Source organism: Syngnathus scovelli, chromosome 2 (assembly GCF_024217435.2).
Source record: "Syngnathus scovelli strain Florida chromosome 2, RoL_Ssco_1.2, whole genome shotgun sequence".
Taxonomy (NCBI): domain Eukaryota; kingdom Metazoa; phylum Chordata; class Actinopteri; order Syngnathiformes; family Syngnathidae; genus Syngnathus; species Syngnathus scovelli.
The window spans coordinates 14,317,989-14,336,045 of record NC_090848.1 but is presented as its reverse complement, the minus strand read 5'-3'; the positions used below and the strand labels follow the sequence as shown (position 1 = coordinate 14,336,045).

Sequence of the window (18,057 nt, the reverse complement as noted above, 5' to 3'; positions counted from 1 at the left end):
AGACAAACAATCAATTATTATTTACACCAGCAATAAAAGAAAAATGGGAAAAAAAATATTGGAAATATCACTCTGCTATTCCCTTTAGATTCACATGATTGACTAAAGTCTTGATGAGCAAAAATCAATTTGTGTCCATTTAATCTGCTAATGAATTTTATTTCTGATATGCTTTAACATATGCATGATTTGTTTGTGGCAAGACGGCAAGGAGGGACAACATGAGCCTAATCCCTCTGGAGGCGAGAATACAAAGTGATATCTGCTCCAACAGCCCCCTTCCATCAACCCCACCCCCACTTTCTAATGTCTTTCCTAGAACTTGAACAAACAGCATGTGCGTGTAGGACCCAGCGGACAGATGTTTAGGATTACTTTCACCTCATTGCTCTATTGTGCGCACGTAAAGCGAGCTCAGCTGATGTGGAATGCCACTCATGCTGGCTCCTGCAGGGTTGCTCCTGTTTATCAAAGTGCCATCTGCACTCAAGACACACCGACGCCATCGTCAAGATGGTGGCACCACTCACTTTTGTGTACATGTCTGATTTTTAAGACAATAAATCAAACATGCAAACTCTCAGGTCAGTTTGACAATTTGTAGACCCTTCCTGGAATAAGGCTGCGGCCAATACACGAAGACGTGGATGCTTGAAGACAATAAGGAAACAATTGACAGATGGCATTCTCAGAAATAGATTTGCATGCAACTCAGACTTAGGTAAGAACATGCAAACGTCGCCACCGTGATGAGGGGCAAATAAATACAACTGATTTGAATTGAGGGGGATTTTTTTTCCCTCAGTCAAACAGCTGAATGGCATTTTCAGATTGAATGTATTTTAAAAGTGGAGTCCACTATTTGACAACTAATACACAATTACTCTTCATCGTTGAAGAGAAAAGATGTGAATGTGAGACTGATTGATTGTTTAGCATATCGCTGCGATTGACTGATGACCAGTTCAAAATGTATCCTGCCTTTCTCCCCCAATATCAGCTGGGATAGGCTTCAGCTCACCTTTGACCCCGGACAGCATAAACACTGGAAAATGGATGGATTAAGAATGGCAGCCTTTTCTTACACCAGTCATGTTAGCCTTTAGCCTACATGCAATGTTTCCCTATAGAACCATGAAGATGTGCCTAAAAATGTACTAAGAAATTTGTCAAGTATTGTTTTTGGGAGGAAGAGGCATAGAAGTTATCTTTTGGCGCAGAAACTTAACTCGTGGCGGAAGTGTGTTTGGGTCAAGAATGCTGCATCCTTAATTAGCATTGATAAGGCAATACAGAGGGATGGGGGAGGACAGCCGGTTGGTGGGGGGGGAACCCATGTTCACTTTTTAATTAAGGCTCCGTAGTGTAACTCGTCAATGTACATTATTGGAAGAATGAACGTCAATGCCGTTGCTTTTTCTCGCCCTCCTTTATCTCTGTCAATGATTCCCAGACATGATTTATGGTTCGTCTCCGTCTTTCAGGATCATCCATCAAGCGCCGCCTCTGCCGCAGCACCACCCGTTGTAAATCATTCTGAAAGCCTGTCACTCATTTCCATTAACCGTTCCTCTGTCGCACCGGTCCACGCAGCTCCCCCCAGGCCCCCCCTGTTACCGCCCCCATCTCTCTGCCCCCTCCTTCGGCGCACAACCTACAGCCGTGCAGGGTATCAGTTCCGTGCCGCTGCTTCATCCGCCTACCATCTTTTCAATAAATTAACCACTCTCTTCTTTCTCTCTCTCTCTCTGTCTCTCTCATGTCGTGAATAAAGAAGAAAAGTCAGCGACATACTCCTCCTCTCTTACCTCGCAAATGTCACGCAGGGAAAATATTGTTGTGGCTCTGACTTTTCCAGTGGCAATATTTGAAGAGCTGTGATGCATTTGTAAGGCCGCATCATGGGGCTTATACTACATGAATTTTCTCTTCCTACTTCAGCTGATCTATAACAAACCCTGTGATATGAAATCTGAGATTTGTTTCTAATATCAATTTACACGTCCCCTGCAAAAGTATTGGAATGGCAATTTGTTTTTCTTGTCTACTGAAGATGATTGAGAAACAGAAATTCATAAATCCACCTTTTATTTCATGGTAATCTAGATATGTTAAACTACTCAGGACAGAGTCCCTTTTCATGTGAGCAAAAATATTGGAATGGAGGATATTAAATTAACTTGTAGTGATTAACATGGAATATTTGGTGGAAAAATTCTTGTAACAACTGCATCAATCCTACAACCGAGTGACTTCAGCAGAGTGTTGTATTCTTCATTTTTTTTCTTGGTCTTTACTGCATCCTCTTTCAAGTTCTTGTTTGCTTCTGGGGGTTTCTTCCTTCAATCTCCTCTTCAGGAGAGAAAATGCTTGTCAGTGATCGACCTGACCGGTATCCAGTTCTCCCCACCTGATGAAGTCCTTTGTTGAGTTGGCAGTGTGTTTTGGCCCCATTGTCTTGCTGCAAGTTTTTCCTGATTAGGTTGAACGCATTTAGCTGTAAATTGGTTTTGTAGACTACAGAATTAATTCTGTTACGGCATCTAAAACTCAAATGTCTGCAGTATACATCCAAAACAAAGGAAATGACCTTGTATATCAAGGTTAAACCAGCTCAGATTGCAAAGCATTGACATTTTAAATCAGCATAATTCGTAGTTTTATGGCTAATTAAACCAACGTATTTTGATCTGCATTAATCTGTCAAACTCAACGGAAACATGTTCATGAGTCAAGGTTGTCAGCTCTCGGTTGATAAAAACAAAGAATTAAGGGTCAGCTCTTATTTTAATAGTATTGTCGGTGTGCTTTCTTTCTCAGACGACGAGAACGTTAGGTCTGTAGTGGACGTAAATGCTTCATAGACTCTGCTGGCCAATGGCCATACCAGTTAAAATCACAATAAAACATGTTTTCATTGGTCATTTAGCTGTCCATTGTAAAAAGTAGGTGGGGGGGGAATATGGGCATTTACATAATGTTAAAGACTAAACTACACTATATTGACTTGCCGTGCCTGCGAGACTAAACATTATAGTTTTTAACATCTCCATTTCAAAGGCTTCATTATTGCATTAGCGCTGCAAAGGCTTCAGCTTTAACCAGAAAAAGGAATCATTTCCCAGTGGTAAAAGTAATACTTAGTGGGGTTGTATGTTAGAGCCGTCATGTCATTTTTTTATTCCGTATGACTCCAACAATGACAGCAGTCTTTTAAGCAGCTTTTGTCAAAGAGAAATAATTGGCTCAATGGAGTGACTGTCATTGCGACACAATGGCTGATGTGCTGCTCCGGGGAGCGCCGATTCAACGCAATTCTTTTTTTATTCTAATCAACACGCAGATATCAGCGCTGTAGAATATCCACAAACAGCGGAGGGTCTGTTTTTGGAAGAGGGAAACTTTCAACTGCGGGGCTGCCAACACCCGTCTCTGTTTGGGCAGCCTTGTTGTCACGACGGGCTGTCAGAGTGACAAAGCTCCATTCAAGTTTTGCACTTAAAAATGATCATTTTATACTGGGGAGGCTTTTATTGGGGGGCTCTTTTCAATACACTCGTTGTCTTGTCACATTTCGGCGCCGTCAGAAACAACGGGCCGAGGCAATCTCGCAGCCGTACCTTCCATCCGCAGCCTCCTCATTGTATTTAATGAAGGGAAAAAGTGGCAATCTACTATTAATGAAGTGGGAATGTTAAAAAAGTGCCTCCCTTTGCTGAAAACTTAAAAGTGCTTGTACGAGGAAAGCTGCGGCTGGAGCGCATCCAGCAGCCTCGTAAAAAAAAAAAAAAAAAAGCAGGCAGGGGGGAGTGACATGCAGATTGTTTTTAATAGGATACACACAGCTGCACTATCACATTCATCAGAGCCTGACCTTGATGGAGGCTGCTTTTTTGGGGGAGGAGGACAGGTCGTTGTTTTGGGTTCATATGAAGGTGATGTTGCTGGGAGAGAGCCATCTCAGGGGGAGTCACCGGAGGTCCCACCGGGAGTGAGTGAGATATAGTTAATGAAATAACAAGTGATGTCACAAGGGCGCACAAGGTCTGATTATTAATGCACATTGATTCTAAAGGCTATGGTTTCGACATTGCTCGATCAATTTGTAATTTTGGAATATGAACAGGTTAACATAAAACTACCTTATAGAAAGCTCAAATTATATGCTTCATCTATCTAGCACAATATCGCTAATGGCATGTCACTTATGGTGTAGCACATGTATAATTTCAGGCAAATACTCTTATCCTAGTCAGCCATTTTTTTTATTGTTATTATATTTGATCGAAAGACTTTGAGGTCAGACCTGGTGAGCTTCAACTGGGATATTTCCTAATTCCTTGCAGTATGTAAATGCAGCATGACTAAGTGCTGGAGTGCCACGGCATCTTTAGAATTCTGTCCATTATCTTATGCAGAGAAAGAACCGTCCCATCACAGCATGTCAAAGCAGCCTCCTCACACCTTGCAACATGGTTGTGAGCGCAAATGTGATGACATCAGCGCAATCTGATTGGACATAGAGAAATGACGCGTTTCTGTGATATCATCATGGGTTTTCTAAAGGTGATGCAGTAAGTGTTGGAAGCAACAAGTGATCTGTTGAGGAATGGCCATCTGTGTGCCATTGAAAAAAAATAATTATCCATCCATTTTCTTTACTTTGGTGCTGGTCATATTTACACCAATGTACCGTTTAAAGTCTTCAATAGGGGTGCGACACTTAATCGATTATCAAATAATCGATTTCTATGTTTGATAATCAATTCATCGTTTAGTTTGGTAATCAATTTATCTTTTATTTTCAATTAAAAGTTCCACAAATGCTCAGAATTCCAGCCTCTAAATGGTAAATATTCTCAAATGTATGTACTCCTTGATCCATGATAGCAGACTGATTATCTTTGTGTTTAATCAAAATAAACCTTTTTGATTTACTTTGGAAAACAATGATCATTATTTTTGCCAATTATTCAAAATATTCCAGAGCAAACCAGTAAACGCATTGTAATTATTTCTGAACTATTAATTTGAACTAATGTCAATGTAAAGAAAGGGACTGTTCATGTGATTTATTGATTAATCGAAAGATAAATTATTAATCGACAGATTAATCGATTATTAAAATCAGTCATTAATTGCAGCCCTTATCTTGAATAAACCTAACATGGATGTTTTTGGAAAGTGGGAGGAAGCAGGAGTAGCCGTAGAACAACCTGCATGAGTTCAACATGCAAACAGCAGACAGGAAGGCCTGCAACAAAATTTGAACTCAGAAAACTCTCAAATGAGAAGCAGACTTGCTAACCACAAATTCTATCAAAAAAAAAAAAAAAGATTTTACAGCTTAATAAACCTGAATAAAAAAAATATATATAATTAACTTGGATTTCAAAACATTCACACTCCATTTACTAACTCCATACCAAGGCCGTGATTCCAAAATGTTTGTTGGAGTTGGAATGGCATTAGTTGTGCTGCTGCTATTCATCACAATACAGACAAGCAGATGAAGGACTGGAAAAAAGAAGGCAAATTTCAGGATGTGCCATCGCGTTAGTGTGAAAGCTCATCTCTCAGCATTCACACAGTGAGTGAAATGAGGCGCTCAGTGTCTCCTAAGCAGAACAAAGGCCTCATGTGTTGCGAGGTCCTTTAAACGTCTGCCCACTTCCCTGGCGGCCGCCACGCAAACATTCCTGACTGACAGTCCATCAGGGAAATCTGAAGGCGAGCAGGATGCTCTTTTATTAGCGCCGCCCTGTTTGCTGGAGCGGTCAGCTCCAATATGCGCCGCGCTCTTTGAGTGGCGTACGGCGAGATGATGGCTCCCCCACCCTGATAAGGGTGAACGAGGGGTAAACTGCTGTTCCGCAGAAAGGAAGCATCGGACCTCATCGCATTGCTGCGGGAGAGCCGTGTCATGAGCACGGCCGGCCCGGTTAAGCCGACAGACTGGAACTGGGGGTCTGCGTGAGTGGATCGGCCAGGGCGGGGGTGGAAAAAAAATCATCTGTAAGCTGACAAATACGAACTGGGGCTTTTGAACATCCTCACTTGTACAGACTTCCAACACTCTCCCCCCCGATGGCTTCTTGTTTACCTTCTAGCAAAGGAAGATGCTATGGGGGTGTTTTAGTCACATCCCTCCACTGACCTAGCAATCATAATTTGGATCAGTACCAAATTGTAAATCATCACAGTTTACATACCTCCTCTGTATGTAGTTAACGTTCCAATAAAATTAACATTAAATGTATTTAATTCGTTTTTAGTGTGTGTTTGTGTTATGTTTTATATCCCAATTGTGTCTCAAAACGTCAAAATTGTGCCATTTGAACCCAGCAGTAAAAATCTAAACAAAATGCCAAGTGGGGTTTGTGGAAAAGTCAAGCAAGATTAAGGAGCGGCATCATACTGTAATCTTTGCTCAGGTCACAGTCGGGTTATCGGCTTCGGGGCTCCTCCTATTGGTGTTAAATGTAATTGTATCCCACATTTCAGTCATTTTTCATTCTTATTTCTTCATTTTTGTTTGCAGACGTTGGACTTTTTTCTCATTCAAAAGATATAATCATCCTTATCATTAAGCCTTGATTGTTTTGCTTGCTGAGTACAACATTCAAGGCGTATCTACATACTGTGTGCTGTAAACATTGCCATATGTCATAAACAATTGAAGGATGCCCGTAAGGATATATCTAAGCACACAGCCTCAATCTGATGTCTTGCATTTGAGGTAAATATTGACTGATTTGTGTGTGTTAGTCGCAGCACTGTACACAACCCTGAGTGGGAATGTTAGCATCCGAGCTTGTACGTGAGAGACGTCTCGACCGTCTCCTGGTTATTACAGAACGCTAAAGTAGTTGATCCGCGGGTCACTGTTATTATAAGCCAATATAGGATCGCCATGATTTCAAAGCTGTTGTTTCATTAAAAGTAATTCAATTTAATAATTTAATTATTCATCTTACATTTTACAGCCTAACCTTAATTAATTGAAGTACAAATGGACATTATGTTCACGGCTCCTACAGATTAATGCAGCAAATGTTAATTGAGAGCACAGATTGTAGTCAATAAAATGTATAAAACAATACAGTACATATGATAATGACATTGTAAAGGTTTTGAAGGAATTTTAAAACGGTTTTTAAAACAGATTTGTTGGACAATTGCAAATGCATTTACAGCATATTTGTGACTGCCTGCATCAAGATGAAGTGCACTAATGATCTCCTTTTTTATCATCAAGAAGACAAAACGAACCAGGACGTCAATGCCTGTGTGTGTGCGAGTGTGTTTGCGTGTGTGTGCTGGTGCATGATCTGGCTCCGGGTCTGTCGGTGCAGCAGCGGCCTCATGTGATGCGTCATCAAAGTGATGACTCCGGGTTCCGGGTAGCAGATTGTGTCGCTCTCGGACAGCTCGCTTCCAATTAGGCCTCGGGTCGACGGGCGCGGAATATTCTATCATCAAAAGGGGTGTCAACCTCACTGGATGACATCACAAGCGAGGCGGTGACTGGGTGAATATGCTCGTTAGAGTTGGATGTGTGCTGAGTGTTTTTGTTTTTTCTGCTTAGCGAATGCGGCTCATGAAAACATTTCTTTGATTAATTGCCTTAATTATTGTGATCCTTTTTGGCCAAATGAAGAGCCAGATGGCAGGAGATGGTGTCGCATCCGCCATCCCGTCGTATTAATCTGGCTCGGGGTCCAGTTGAGCGTCGTTTGCCGCGCACACAATCTGTTGTCCTCTTTTGAGCCGCAAGTTTTCATGTGATTATATTAGGGCATCAAATATTCAGGTTGAGGCTGTACGAGAACGAGGCATTTATCTGCATGAATAACTTGTGCTTAGTGGAGGACGTAATGTGCTCAAAGTAGAATCTACGTCATCCGTACAGAAGTCAAGATGGGCTTTTCCCTGACTTGTGCTTTTTGGAGCCAAAACCAAATCAGCAACCCTCCCTTTCAAGACACTTCGTCTTATCTTGCATGATAAATCAATGTATCCATTCCTGCTCAGGAGGATTTGGGTTGAACAAGTGCAGTTTTATATGTGCATTTTCCAACCACATAAATTAATTTCTTCAGGAGACCAAAAAGCTTTATGCGGTTTTTGTTTCTCATATTTGAAAATCGTGAAAATTTGTCTCAATCAATTTTGAGCAGTCCAAATAAAAAGACTATCAGTCCAACAGCTTTAAACATTGAGATAGAGAACAATCATAGGTGAAATTCAAATTTTCATAATCGTGCCGGAATATTTTTGTCACTAGATTAATCTCCCAAAACAGTTTGATGACTAACATTTGAGAATGTTTCCTGTGCACCTTTTGCATTCATCTTCATCAACTAATTCAGACACAAAAGAAGAAATGTTCCCATAAATAAGAGCGTAATTGATCTGTTTTTGCAAAATACCTTCTGAGCGATTATAGAAACCCACTTTTTCAAAACTGCTATCTGGGAGCTTTCCCAGAGGCACATCTGAGCGAGGTGAGCGTCAGATCGGCCTTGCCAGCGGCAAACTCCCCTCGTGACGGTTGCTTCTTAAGTCTTGAATTGTTGTTTTTTCCTCTTTGCTTTTCCGCCATTCTCACAAAAATTCAAAGCCCGATCATAGTCGAGGACAAGATGCCAAGTGGCCAAGTCCTTCTGTGTTCTTTTTTGTCTAAGAGGAATAAATAAGCGGAATCATTATCGGGGTTCACTAACTAGTTTGAAGTTGTGGCTGACCGACAGCCATTGGTTATAACGTGATTCGAACGATGAGTTAACCGATTCCATTTTATCCATCAAAGATGGAGTCCAAATTCCCATCCCCAATCTGCTCATTGCAAAGCAGTGTGCAGTGTGCCATCCATATCCGCTAGCTAAATCCCTGAAATGATCAGTCGTAGCGTGGCAGAGTAGTTGAAGTCCCTCGAGGGCGTCATCAGAGCTGCTTGACTCAAGACTTGCAAGGAAATAATGGGTCAGAAGGGAGGTAATGACACGCTCCTGTTTAAAGGCAAATCAAATACTATTTCATCTCATGATGTCAATTAACCTCCAGACATGTTTTGTCAAAAGGAGGCAGCCCGGGCTTGATTGTTCTGTCTGCGTCCTCGCATGCACCTCGGCTGCTTCCTGACAGGAAACGGTGACGAGGAAAAGCATTCGCAGATATTTACAGATGGCTGCGGGGCTCGGAATTAACACTTGGCCATTTTTTTCCCCCTTTATTTTTGTGACTGTGTTCAGAATTAACATCAGACGTCAAGCGTGTCATCAAGTCTGTCATCGGGATGTCTGACAGCGTCGGCGTTTGATCGTGACTCACACACATCGTCAGATCTCAAGATGTCAAATATTACACCTTGTGGCGGGTGTGCGCCGCCTTCTAATCATAGCTCACCGAGGACACGACTTTTATTTCGCTTGTTCTCGGCACTAAAACAAGCAGCTCAACTTTGTTTAGAAACCAACTTTTTTCTTTTGACTGACACCTCCACACTTATTTAAAGTGTTTTGAAATTGACACACACCATTAATTGGTACTTTGATGTGAGGGAGAAGGTGATAGTTACCACAGCAACTACGGAACGTTCACTGATGCCATTTTTCTTGCGTTTTACGTGGCATAAATCTCCAAGATGAAAATGTCACGGGGCAGGTTCATTTTCCAAAGAGGTTTTGATTGCCATGCACATGTAATTGATTGTTGCAAGGACAGCGGGAAATCTGGAAATGTCATAACAGTCCTGCTTAGGTCGCTCCCGCCGCTAAGCAATCAATGAGAAGTAAAAAGAGATATCGATCGGCGGGCAGCAAAAGTGAAGCCTGAGACAGCCTGAGAGCCTTTGTGGGTGGAGGTGTGCATGTATTTTGGTGTGGGTAGTTGGAAATGCGAGTATCATGCCCCGTCATGGAGAGCTTTGAATTAGCAAGCTGTTTATCAATTTCTTATATTTAATAAATGTGAAAGGTTGAGAATCATGTGGATTCGCCACATGGATTGTTTTAAGAACAACAGAATGTCTGTCATTGCTGCGGCTACTTCATATCATCTGCAGCCAGAATACCTTGGTGTCCAATAAATCATGAGATAAGCCTCTGAGTGAAGTTAAAAAAGTACTATCATTTCTTTTAAGCATTTTAAATATTTTTGTAGTCTTCTTTTAACGTGTTTCAATTTTGTCCATGCATAGTGCGCTCTTTTTGTAATCGTGCCAATCTACTTTTGTTTTTGCTGCTTTGCTTCTGAATGCTTTTACCTCAATTTACCTCAATCCCACTATCACAATTACATTTTGTTATTTCAAATGTGACATATTTTACACTCTAACCTATCTGTTTGTTTTAAAAATCAAATTGATTGATGCATAGGACTGTAGTGTCATTGGGTAAGCTTGGAACATTTTCCAATCGTCACCAACTCCATCATTGTGTTAAAGCTAGTAGCGCTAATGCTAACTTCATAACTCAGAGTTGGATGCAGAGATTGTACAAATATGCAAAAATGCTATATTCAACACTGTTTATTTCAAGATGAAATGTTATGAAGATGATAAGTTGCTGTTTATGTTGAACTCACACAGGCGTTAATTTTGTTAAGCTGCGGAAGCACAAATGTGTCAGGAAATGGCTAAGAAGATTGTATAAACTCACTCTGTTTTACATATAAAATGTACACTCCAATCATGTAGGTGCAGCTAATGGTCACGTGCGTCACATGGTCATTTCTCAAATAATTTTTAATTCCGTAATTTTCAACATGAACCCACAAAACGTTGGACACATGGTTGAAAACATGACATCCCGCCTTAAACTCGATGGATGTAGCAAGTATTTTTACTAAGAATTTAATGAGGTGTTGACCTTTTTGTGGGCGAAACATTCTTACACGCTAGCGTGTTGAAACAGGAAATTCCTCAAATGATTGACACATCCTGAGAATCGTCTCTCGAGCAGGCAAGCCAGCACCGTCCGCTCTTGAGTTGCAAACGTCGCACTAAATATTTGGTGCTGTACGCTCTTCGCGATCGGCTTGGACAACTTGCTGCCAGTGGGTGGATGTAGCCGTAAAAGTAATCTAGTATGGCCGAAGCACTTAGCCGCTTTCTGTAGACGTGAGGAACAGAGCGTGTTGGCTGACAAACAGGCGGCTGCCTCCGTAAATCTCGGCCTCACTATGCCAAGAGCCTGCTTTCACGGATAAAGGTTCTAAACACTTCAGTCGGTTGATTAACGACGGACACCTCGGCTTTTTTGACCTTTGCATATCTCCGTCTGAAGATATAAATTTGCGTTGACACAGATTGGAGGCTTTAACGGTGCTTTACGACATGCTAAATCTCCTGTAAGCCATGCCAGCTTCTTGTTTTGCAAGCTAGGTAGTCAGGTTGCCTTCTTCCGACCCCATGGCAGTACCTTTTGGGTAAGGGTGGGCTGGTTTCTTCTTCTGTGGTGGTTTGTAATGGAAATAAGATGCTCCATATGGCCAACCCATAGTTTTCTGGAAGTTGGATGTTCGGCTTTGTTTGACTGCCATTTTTTCAGTGGGCCTGTTTTGACCAAGCTCATGTCCTTTCTCTGCTGTGTGAGCCTCAAATCACATGATGGGGCACTAATGATTTTACTCTGGAGGTTCTGTCGAACAAAACTTATGGAGACATGTGACATGGCCAGGAAGCAGAATGTGACTCATCAATCAAATCTTGGTCACTGCCGTAATTGAACCGCATCGAGTGCATTGTCCATGCACTTGAACAAATGCAATCCTCATCCCAATAGGAAAATAGTTGCAGGCGTAGGCAACATTATAATTTGAATTTAGCACATAAATTGTAATGGGAATAATGATTACAAACATAAATGTGTTTATAAGAAAATAAATAAATTAAAAGAGGAAAAAGGGGCTACCTCTAAAATATGGGCTGTAATTTCTGCCACTGAGTAAATGTGAGTCTTGCGTTTATGACATTGCTATTACCGTAATTATCCATCTTTGGTCTTGTCCTTGAATCTCAATTTGTATAAAAGGCTGTTAGGAAATATTTGAGTTACAAACGCCGAGTGAAAGGCAAGAGAGGGACTTTCCGGCAACGCCTGCCAGAAGGTTAATTGGTGCCTCTGGAAGTTTGCTACTCGGGGCCATCTGATAGAACCGCGTAGAAGAGCGGGAAGGGCGGCTGTTAATCTCCCACGATTCTGCCCCGTGTGATAAGACAGACCTTCGTATTAAAATTGATATTACAGTAAGCGGTGAAACTCCCTTGCGGAATGCACAATTATTTTCTTAAAAAAGGGGTGAAGTTAAAGTGAATTTTAGAATTTACAACAAGCATTTGCGTTCAGTTTCCCTCCAGCCTAAAAACCACTAATAGCTCCACTTTGACGTTTGTTCTTGCCACTCGAGCTTGTCAGAGCCGCCGGTGTTCTCCTTCTACATATAAAACTCTAAATAAAATATAGCTCCACGTTCCCTCAGCTTCCAACGTGTTTTAGAGGCCATCACGGATGTCAGTCGGCCAATCAAAACGTCGCTCCTACGGCGGATCAAGGTCATGGCACGGTTGAAGGCTCTTGTGTGTTCATGATGCCACATTCTCTATATTTGTTTTAAAAGTCCAAAGCCCATCTCCATCTTGTGTCCATTAGCTGGCAAGCAACACACCTCCGGGCTTTCTCTGGAGGCGCTTGTGAAATATTGATTCAAAAAGGAAAAAGTTTTATTTTCAGAAAGCAAAAAAGCAAGGCATTTACAGAGCCGGCCGGCCGGCCGGCGTGGGACCGGCACACGCCGCTCTGTGGAGAGAGGAAATATTAACCACGTGAATGGCATAAGTGCACCCGGACATGGCTGTTATGTCCCATTCATTTTTTAAGCAGGAGAGCACATCTGCCAAGTCTCTCTCCCAAAATGCACATTTTCCCCGCATGGCTGCGAGGTGGAAAACATCTCAGATTTGTGCTGACAAACTTCGTTTATGGCAAAGTGTCTTGCGAGGAGAACGGCAGTCGTGATGTCGTTGACGGCCATTTAAAGAGGAGATTTTCCTTCGCTCCCGCAGCCACGTGAAATGCTCCGTGCTGAGTCAGACTTCTTCTAATTGCGTGACGGGAAGTGTGCCAATTAGTAATAGTGTTGTTTAATTATCTGTTAATGAAAGCAATAATGTTTGTGCAGTATGAGTTGGGAGAAGGAACAGGTGAATAATGAAAGATGTAATTACTGTTTACGAGGCTGTCGGGGGGAATATAAAGACCTGACAGATTGCCGGTAATCTCTCGAAAGTTGTTATTTATGTACAGTTTCATTGCTCTTCATCATCGCTCGCATTTGCAACATAATTCTGTTTCGCCGTCAGCAAAATCAGTTTCCTGATGTCGAATGGCTCGCAAAGCATCTGCTGAAGTCATGTTTCCCCGTCGCCTTCTAATTTGTTGCTCGTGCATGTCGCGACATTAGTACGTCAAATTTTTGCGTTGGCTTCGGGGTTGGCGCAGAGAAGCACAAGGCTCGCATTTTCACTGCACTTCACGGCCTCCTTAATCACTGTGGAATAGGTCATTTGCAATAACAGTTAACAGGCCTCCAAAGAATCAATTTGCTTTTGTCACTCAGTCGCCAATGACTGTTGTAAACACATCAAGTTGAGGCCAGAAAAGCCTTGGACGCAGCACTAAGTCGATGGCCCGTCGTGAATCACAGACCGCGCCGGACTGTTGGTCAAGACGTCGGATCCGGCGCCAGCCGGTCTCACGAGGCGCAAATGTCGGCTCGAATGTGTAGTTTATATTCTGAATTAGGGATGAGCATTCGGAATGGTATTCACCATTTTATGACAGTAATTGCAGGCAAGTCATGAGTCTCAGACTGCATTTACAATAACCATTATGCGCACTCCACTTCAATGCATCAGCTTGCCTTACGCGTTCTGCACCATTTTAGTTTGATGTGTGATATTACTCACAGCAAGACTTTTTTTTCACATTAGCTTAAATACAAATTCCCTTCGTTTTAATAAGAACAAACACAATGGAGAAATGCTTAGAGTGTTCCAAAGAAGAAACTTTGTTGGCATGAAGCTAAGCAGTTTGATTTTGATGAAGCATTGTGTTGGCCATGTCTTGACTTCTTCATTAATTCATCTGTGTCTTTCATTTCAGTATACATGCCTGATGATGAAGACGCTGCTCTTCACGACTCCATCGTCGAGGAAGATGCAGAGAATGACACCCTGACGGAGGAGGAATCCTCAGAGAAAACGAGCCCCAAAGTGTCCGAAGATCGCGAGCTGGACAACAAGAGTACCAACAGTTACAGCAACCAGAACTCTCCCTCCAGTCTCCTGTCGAACCAAGAGGCGGATCTGGAGTCCCACCTTAGCGACACCTGCGACAGACTGTCGGACTTCAAGAACTCCTCACCGCGTGACGGCCAGGCGGATGAGGAGAGCTCTAAACGCAAAGAGGAAACGGGCAACAGTTTGCAGAAAATGAGAGCAGCCTATGCAAACTTTCTTTCCGATTCCTACTGGACAGGTGTTGGGACGGAATTGAAATTGGGCCGAAACACCAGCAAAGCCAACTGCGACAGCACCAACGGAAGCGCCAAGAGCGAGTTCGACTGGCACCAGGATGCTCTGTCGAAGACCCTGCAGCAGACCGTCTCCCCGAAACCCACGTCCAAGCCCAACCTCTTCAGTTCGGTCCACTTGTACCGTCAAAGCAGCAAACCCTGCGGTTCAGTCTTCACAGGTGCTAGCCGCTTCCGCTGTAAAGACTGCAGTGCTGCTTACGACACCCTGGTGGAGTTGACGGTCCACATGAATAAGAGTGGCCACTACCAGGACAACAACATCAGCAAACAGAGTAATTCCTCCACATCATCCTCTAAATCCAAGAAACGTAGTTTGCAGGATCTGGAAGGGAAGGAAGATGCGCAGAAAGTTCTGAAGTGCATGTTCTGTGGTCATTCGTTTGACTCTCTCCAGGATCTGAGCGTCCATATGATCAAAACGAAGCATTACCAAAAAGTGCCTTTAAAGGAGCCAATCCCAGTAATCACGCCCAAACTACTGCCACCATCAAAGAAGCGCGCCTTTGAAACCGCTAGGCCGTGCTCCCCCGACTCTACAACGGGCGCACCCGGCTACGGCGACACCCAACGCGCCGGTGCAGTTTCGAACGCAAACAATCGCTTTGGCTATCAGAACGGTGCGAGTTACACGTGGCAGTTTGAGACGTGCAAGTCTCAGATTTTGAAATGCATGGAGTGTGGAAGCTCCCATGACACCTTACAGCAACTCACCACACACATGATGGTGACAGGACATTTCATCAAGGTGACCAACTCTGCTTCCAAGAAGGGTAAACAGCTATCGCTCGATCCGCTGTCAGTGGAGAAAATCCAGGGGTTGGCCGAGCCCACCGCCGGTGAACCGGATGGAGAAAAGTTGTCTCCCAAGAATGTTTCCCCTGCAAGCAGCGAGACAGATGGCCAAGGGGAGGGCGCATCAAACAAAATGGAAGAAACAGAAGCAAAAGATGACAAAGAAAAAGAGGGTGAAGATCAAAAGGCAGGAAATGGGGGATTTAAGTACCCTTATCTTCGAGAGGAAGATCTGGAGCAGGACTCTGGTGGAGGGGGAGACATTCTTAAATCTTTAGCTAACACAGTAGCCTCGGCTATCAATAAAGCCCAAACAGGGACGCCAAGCTGGAGTGCCTATCCGAGCATTCACGCCGCCTATCAGATCTCTGGCCTCATCAAAAGCAGCCCCATCACAGCTGCGTCACCCCCTGTTCAGCTGAAGCAAACGTTCAACCAAAAGCTGAGGGTGCTCGCCCCGAAGGAGAAGTATCTTGGTGCCACTGGCATTGAGAGTCCCCAGGGGACGCATAAGAACTTGGACATCAAACAAGAAACGGTTGTGATTAGTGACGGGAAGGAAAGTCAAAGTGTGAAGCTTGATCTGATGGAGACGGACGACAGCGATTGTCAGGATGATTCCTCTTTCTCTTCAAAGCCAGATGCCGACTGTGGGAATGACGGGAGTGAGCCGATCAAAGGGAAGCTGAGCCCCGATTTTTTTGACAGGGGCAAGACTCCAAGCCCCTCTGCTGGCGTCACAGAGCCTCTCAAAGACACTCTGGATATCCTTGCCGTAAACCCTCTTAGTGCGCTGCAGTCAGTTCTGAACAATCATTTGGGCAAAGCAAATAAGCCCAACAACTCGCGAGCAGATGAACTATCTTCTCATATCCAGTCTATTTTTGCAAACACTAACAATTGCAGCGACAAGCCCTCGTTGATGCTCAGTAATCCCGCCAGGAATAAGCCGAAAAAAACATTTCTTTTTCCAACCGATGACCAACCGATAGACCTGACTAAATCGAAACACAGCAAACCAAGATCTTCTCTGCTGCAGTCCGCCACCCCGATGCCACAGAAGTACGCCCTGTCCGACATCGCCGACATGGTTAAAGTGCTTCCCAAAGCCACCACGCCAAAGCCGCCCACCGCATCCAGGCTCCCGGCCATGAAACTGGAATCGGACGTCAGGCGCTTTGAGGACGTGTCCGCCGAGGTCTACTCCGTCCACAAGCGCAAAGGCCGCCAGTCCAACTGGAATCCTCGCCATCTTCTCATCTTGCAAGCTCAGTTCGCCTCCAGCCTCTTCCTTACCTCGGAGGGGAAGTATCTTCTCTCAGACCTCGGCCCTCAGGAGCGGATGCACATCTCGAAGTTCACAGGACTCTCCATGACCACCATAAGTCATTGGCTAGCTAATGTGAAGTACCAGTTACGGAAAACGGGAGGCACCAAATTCCTCAAGAACATGGACACGGGTCACCCGGTCTTCTACTGCAATGACTGCGCTTCACAGTTCAGGTCGCCAACCTCCTTCATTTCCCATCTGGAATCCCATCTGGGCTTCCAAATCAAAGACATGAACAAGATGCCGGTGGAGCATCAGATCAAGGTGGACGAGGCGGAGCTCCCGAAGGTTCTCGGCGTCCGGGTCTCAGAGACTCTGGTCCCGGAGGAGGACGGGGACTCTAAATTTAAATGTAAGCTGTGCTGTCGGACATTCGCCAGTAATCACGCCGTCAAACTCCATTTGAGTAAAACTCACAGCAAATCCCCTGACAACCACTCGCAGTACGTGGAGATGGACAAAGAATAGTTTTACTGACACAGTTCTTGTTTTAACACACGGGTCGGACATTTCAACTGTTTTTCCCAGTTAGCGTTGCGTAGTACTGTTCAACATTTGACGGAGTGGCGGCAAAGACACACTGGTTCGGAAAACGTTCGGAGACACTAAAACAAACGTTTGCACCCTGCTCCAATTCATCACCAGTAATGAAGTCGATTACTGCTTGAAGAAACATAAATGCTTGCATGCGTAGCCACGGCTATGACTACTATTTATTATTTGTATGATATGCCAAGTTTCAATTGTATTTGAAAGTCAACATAATGAAACGATAATTGTACTTTGCAACTTTTGGGATACAGAACACCTGAATACATGTGCAGCGAATCGCTCTGCGCAGAGCTGTACAGTCTATTTCTATGTAAAGCCGTGTCGTGTCCCATTAGAAAAGAGAGAGCGAAAGTAAAAGCACTTTAGTATTTAATCATCAATTTGGACTCTGTACAAGTCTCAAAAGTGGCCCGAGCATTTCAAAGAGCAAAAATTATTTCAAACGAAAAAGAAAAACATGCAATGAGGACAAGCTGCAAGACAAATGTTACCGGTGATCCCTGCACCTTTTTTTTTTTTTTACATATTCAAATAAAGAGTTAACATTTGATAACAGCTTGTATTGTTATTTTATTCATTTCAAATCATTGACTATGAGCAAAATATCGTCACGTATGCAACTTGGTACCAATTACAGACTTAACAAGCGCAAGTCCCGATGGCGGAATTTGTAGCTTTGATACCTTCAGCGGTTATCACAGGAGACAGTAGCAGCGCGTTAATAGCATAACATTTTTTTTTTTTTTTTATCAAAAGATAAATATAACATGCTAGGACATGACAGC

At 43.4% G+C, this 18,057-nt stretch overlaps 1 protein-coding gene across 1 annotated transcript in view; it reads left to right on the top strand.

Moving 5' to 3' along the window:
- Positions 1–17,791, top strand: part of LOC125988406 (teashirt homolog 2) — a 37,263-nt gene extending 19,472 nt beyond the window's left edge. Inside the window, exon 2 of the mRNA XM_049753563.2 lies at positions 14,166–17,791. Coding sequence (XP_049609520.1) covers positions 14,166–17,188 — 3,023 coding nt within the window. The 3' untranslated portion in view covers positions 17,189–17,791. The remainder of the gene's footprint in view (positions 1–14,165) is intronic.
- Positions 17,792–18,057: the final 266 nt, after the last annotated feature.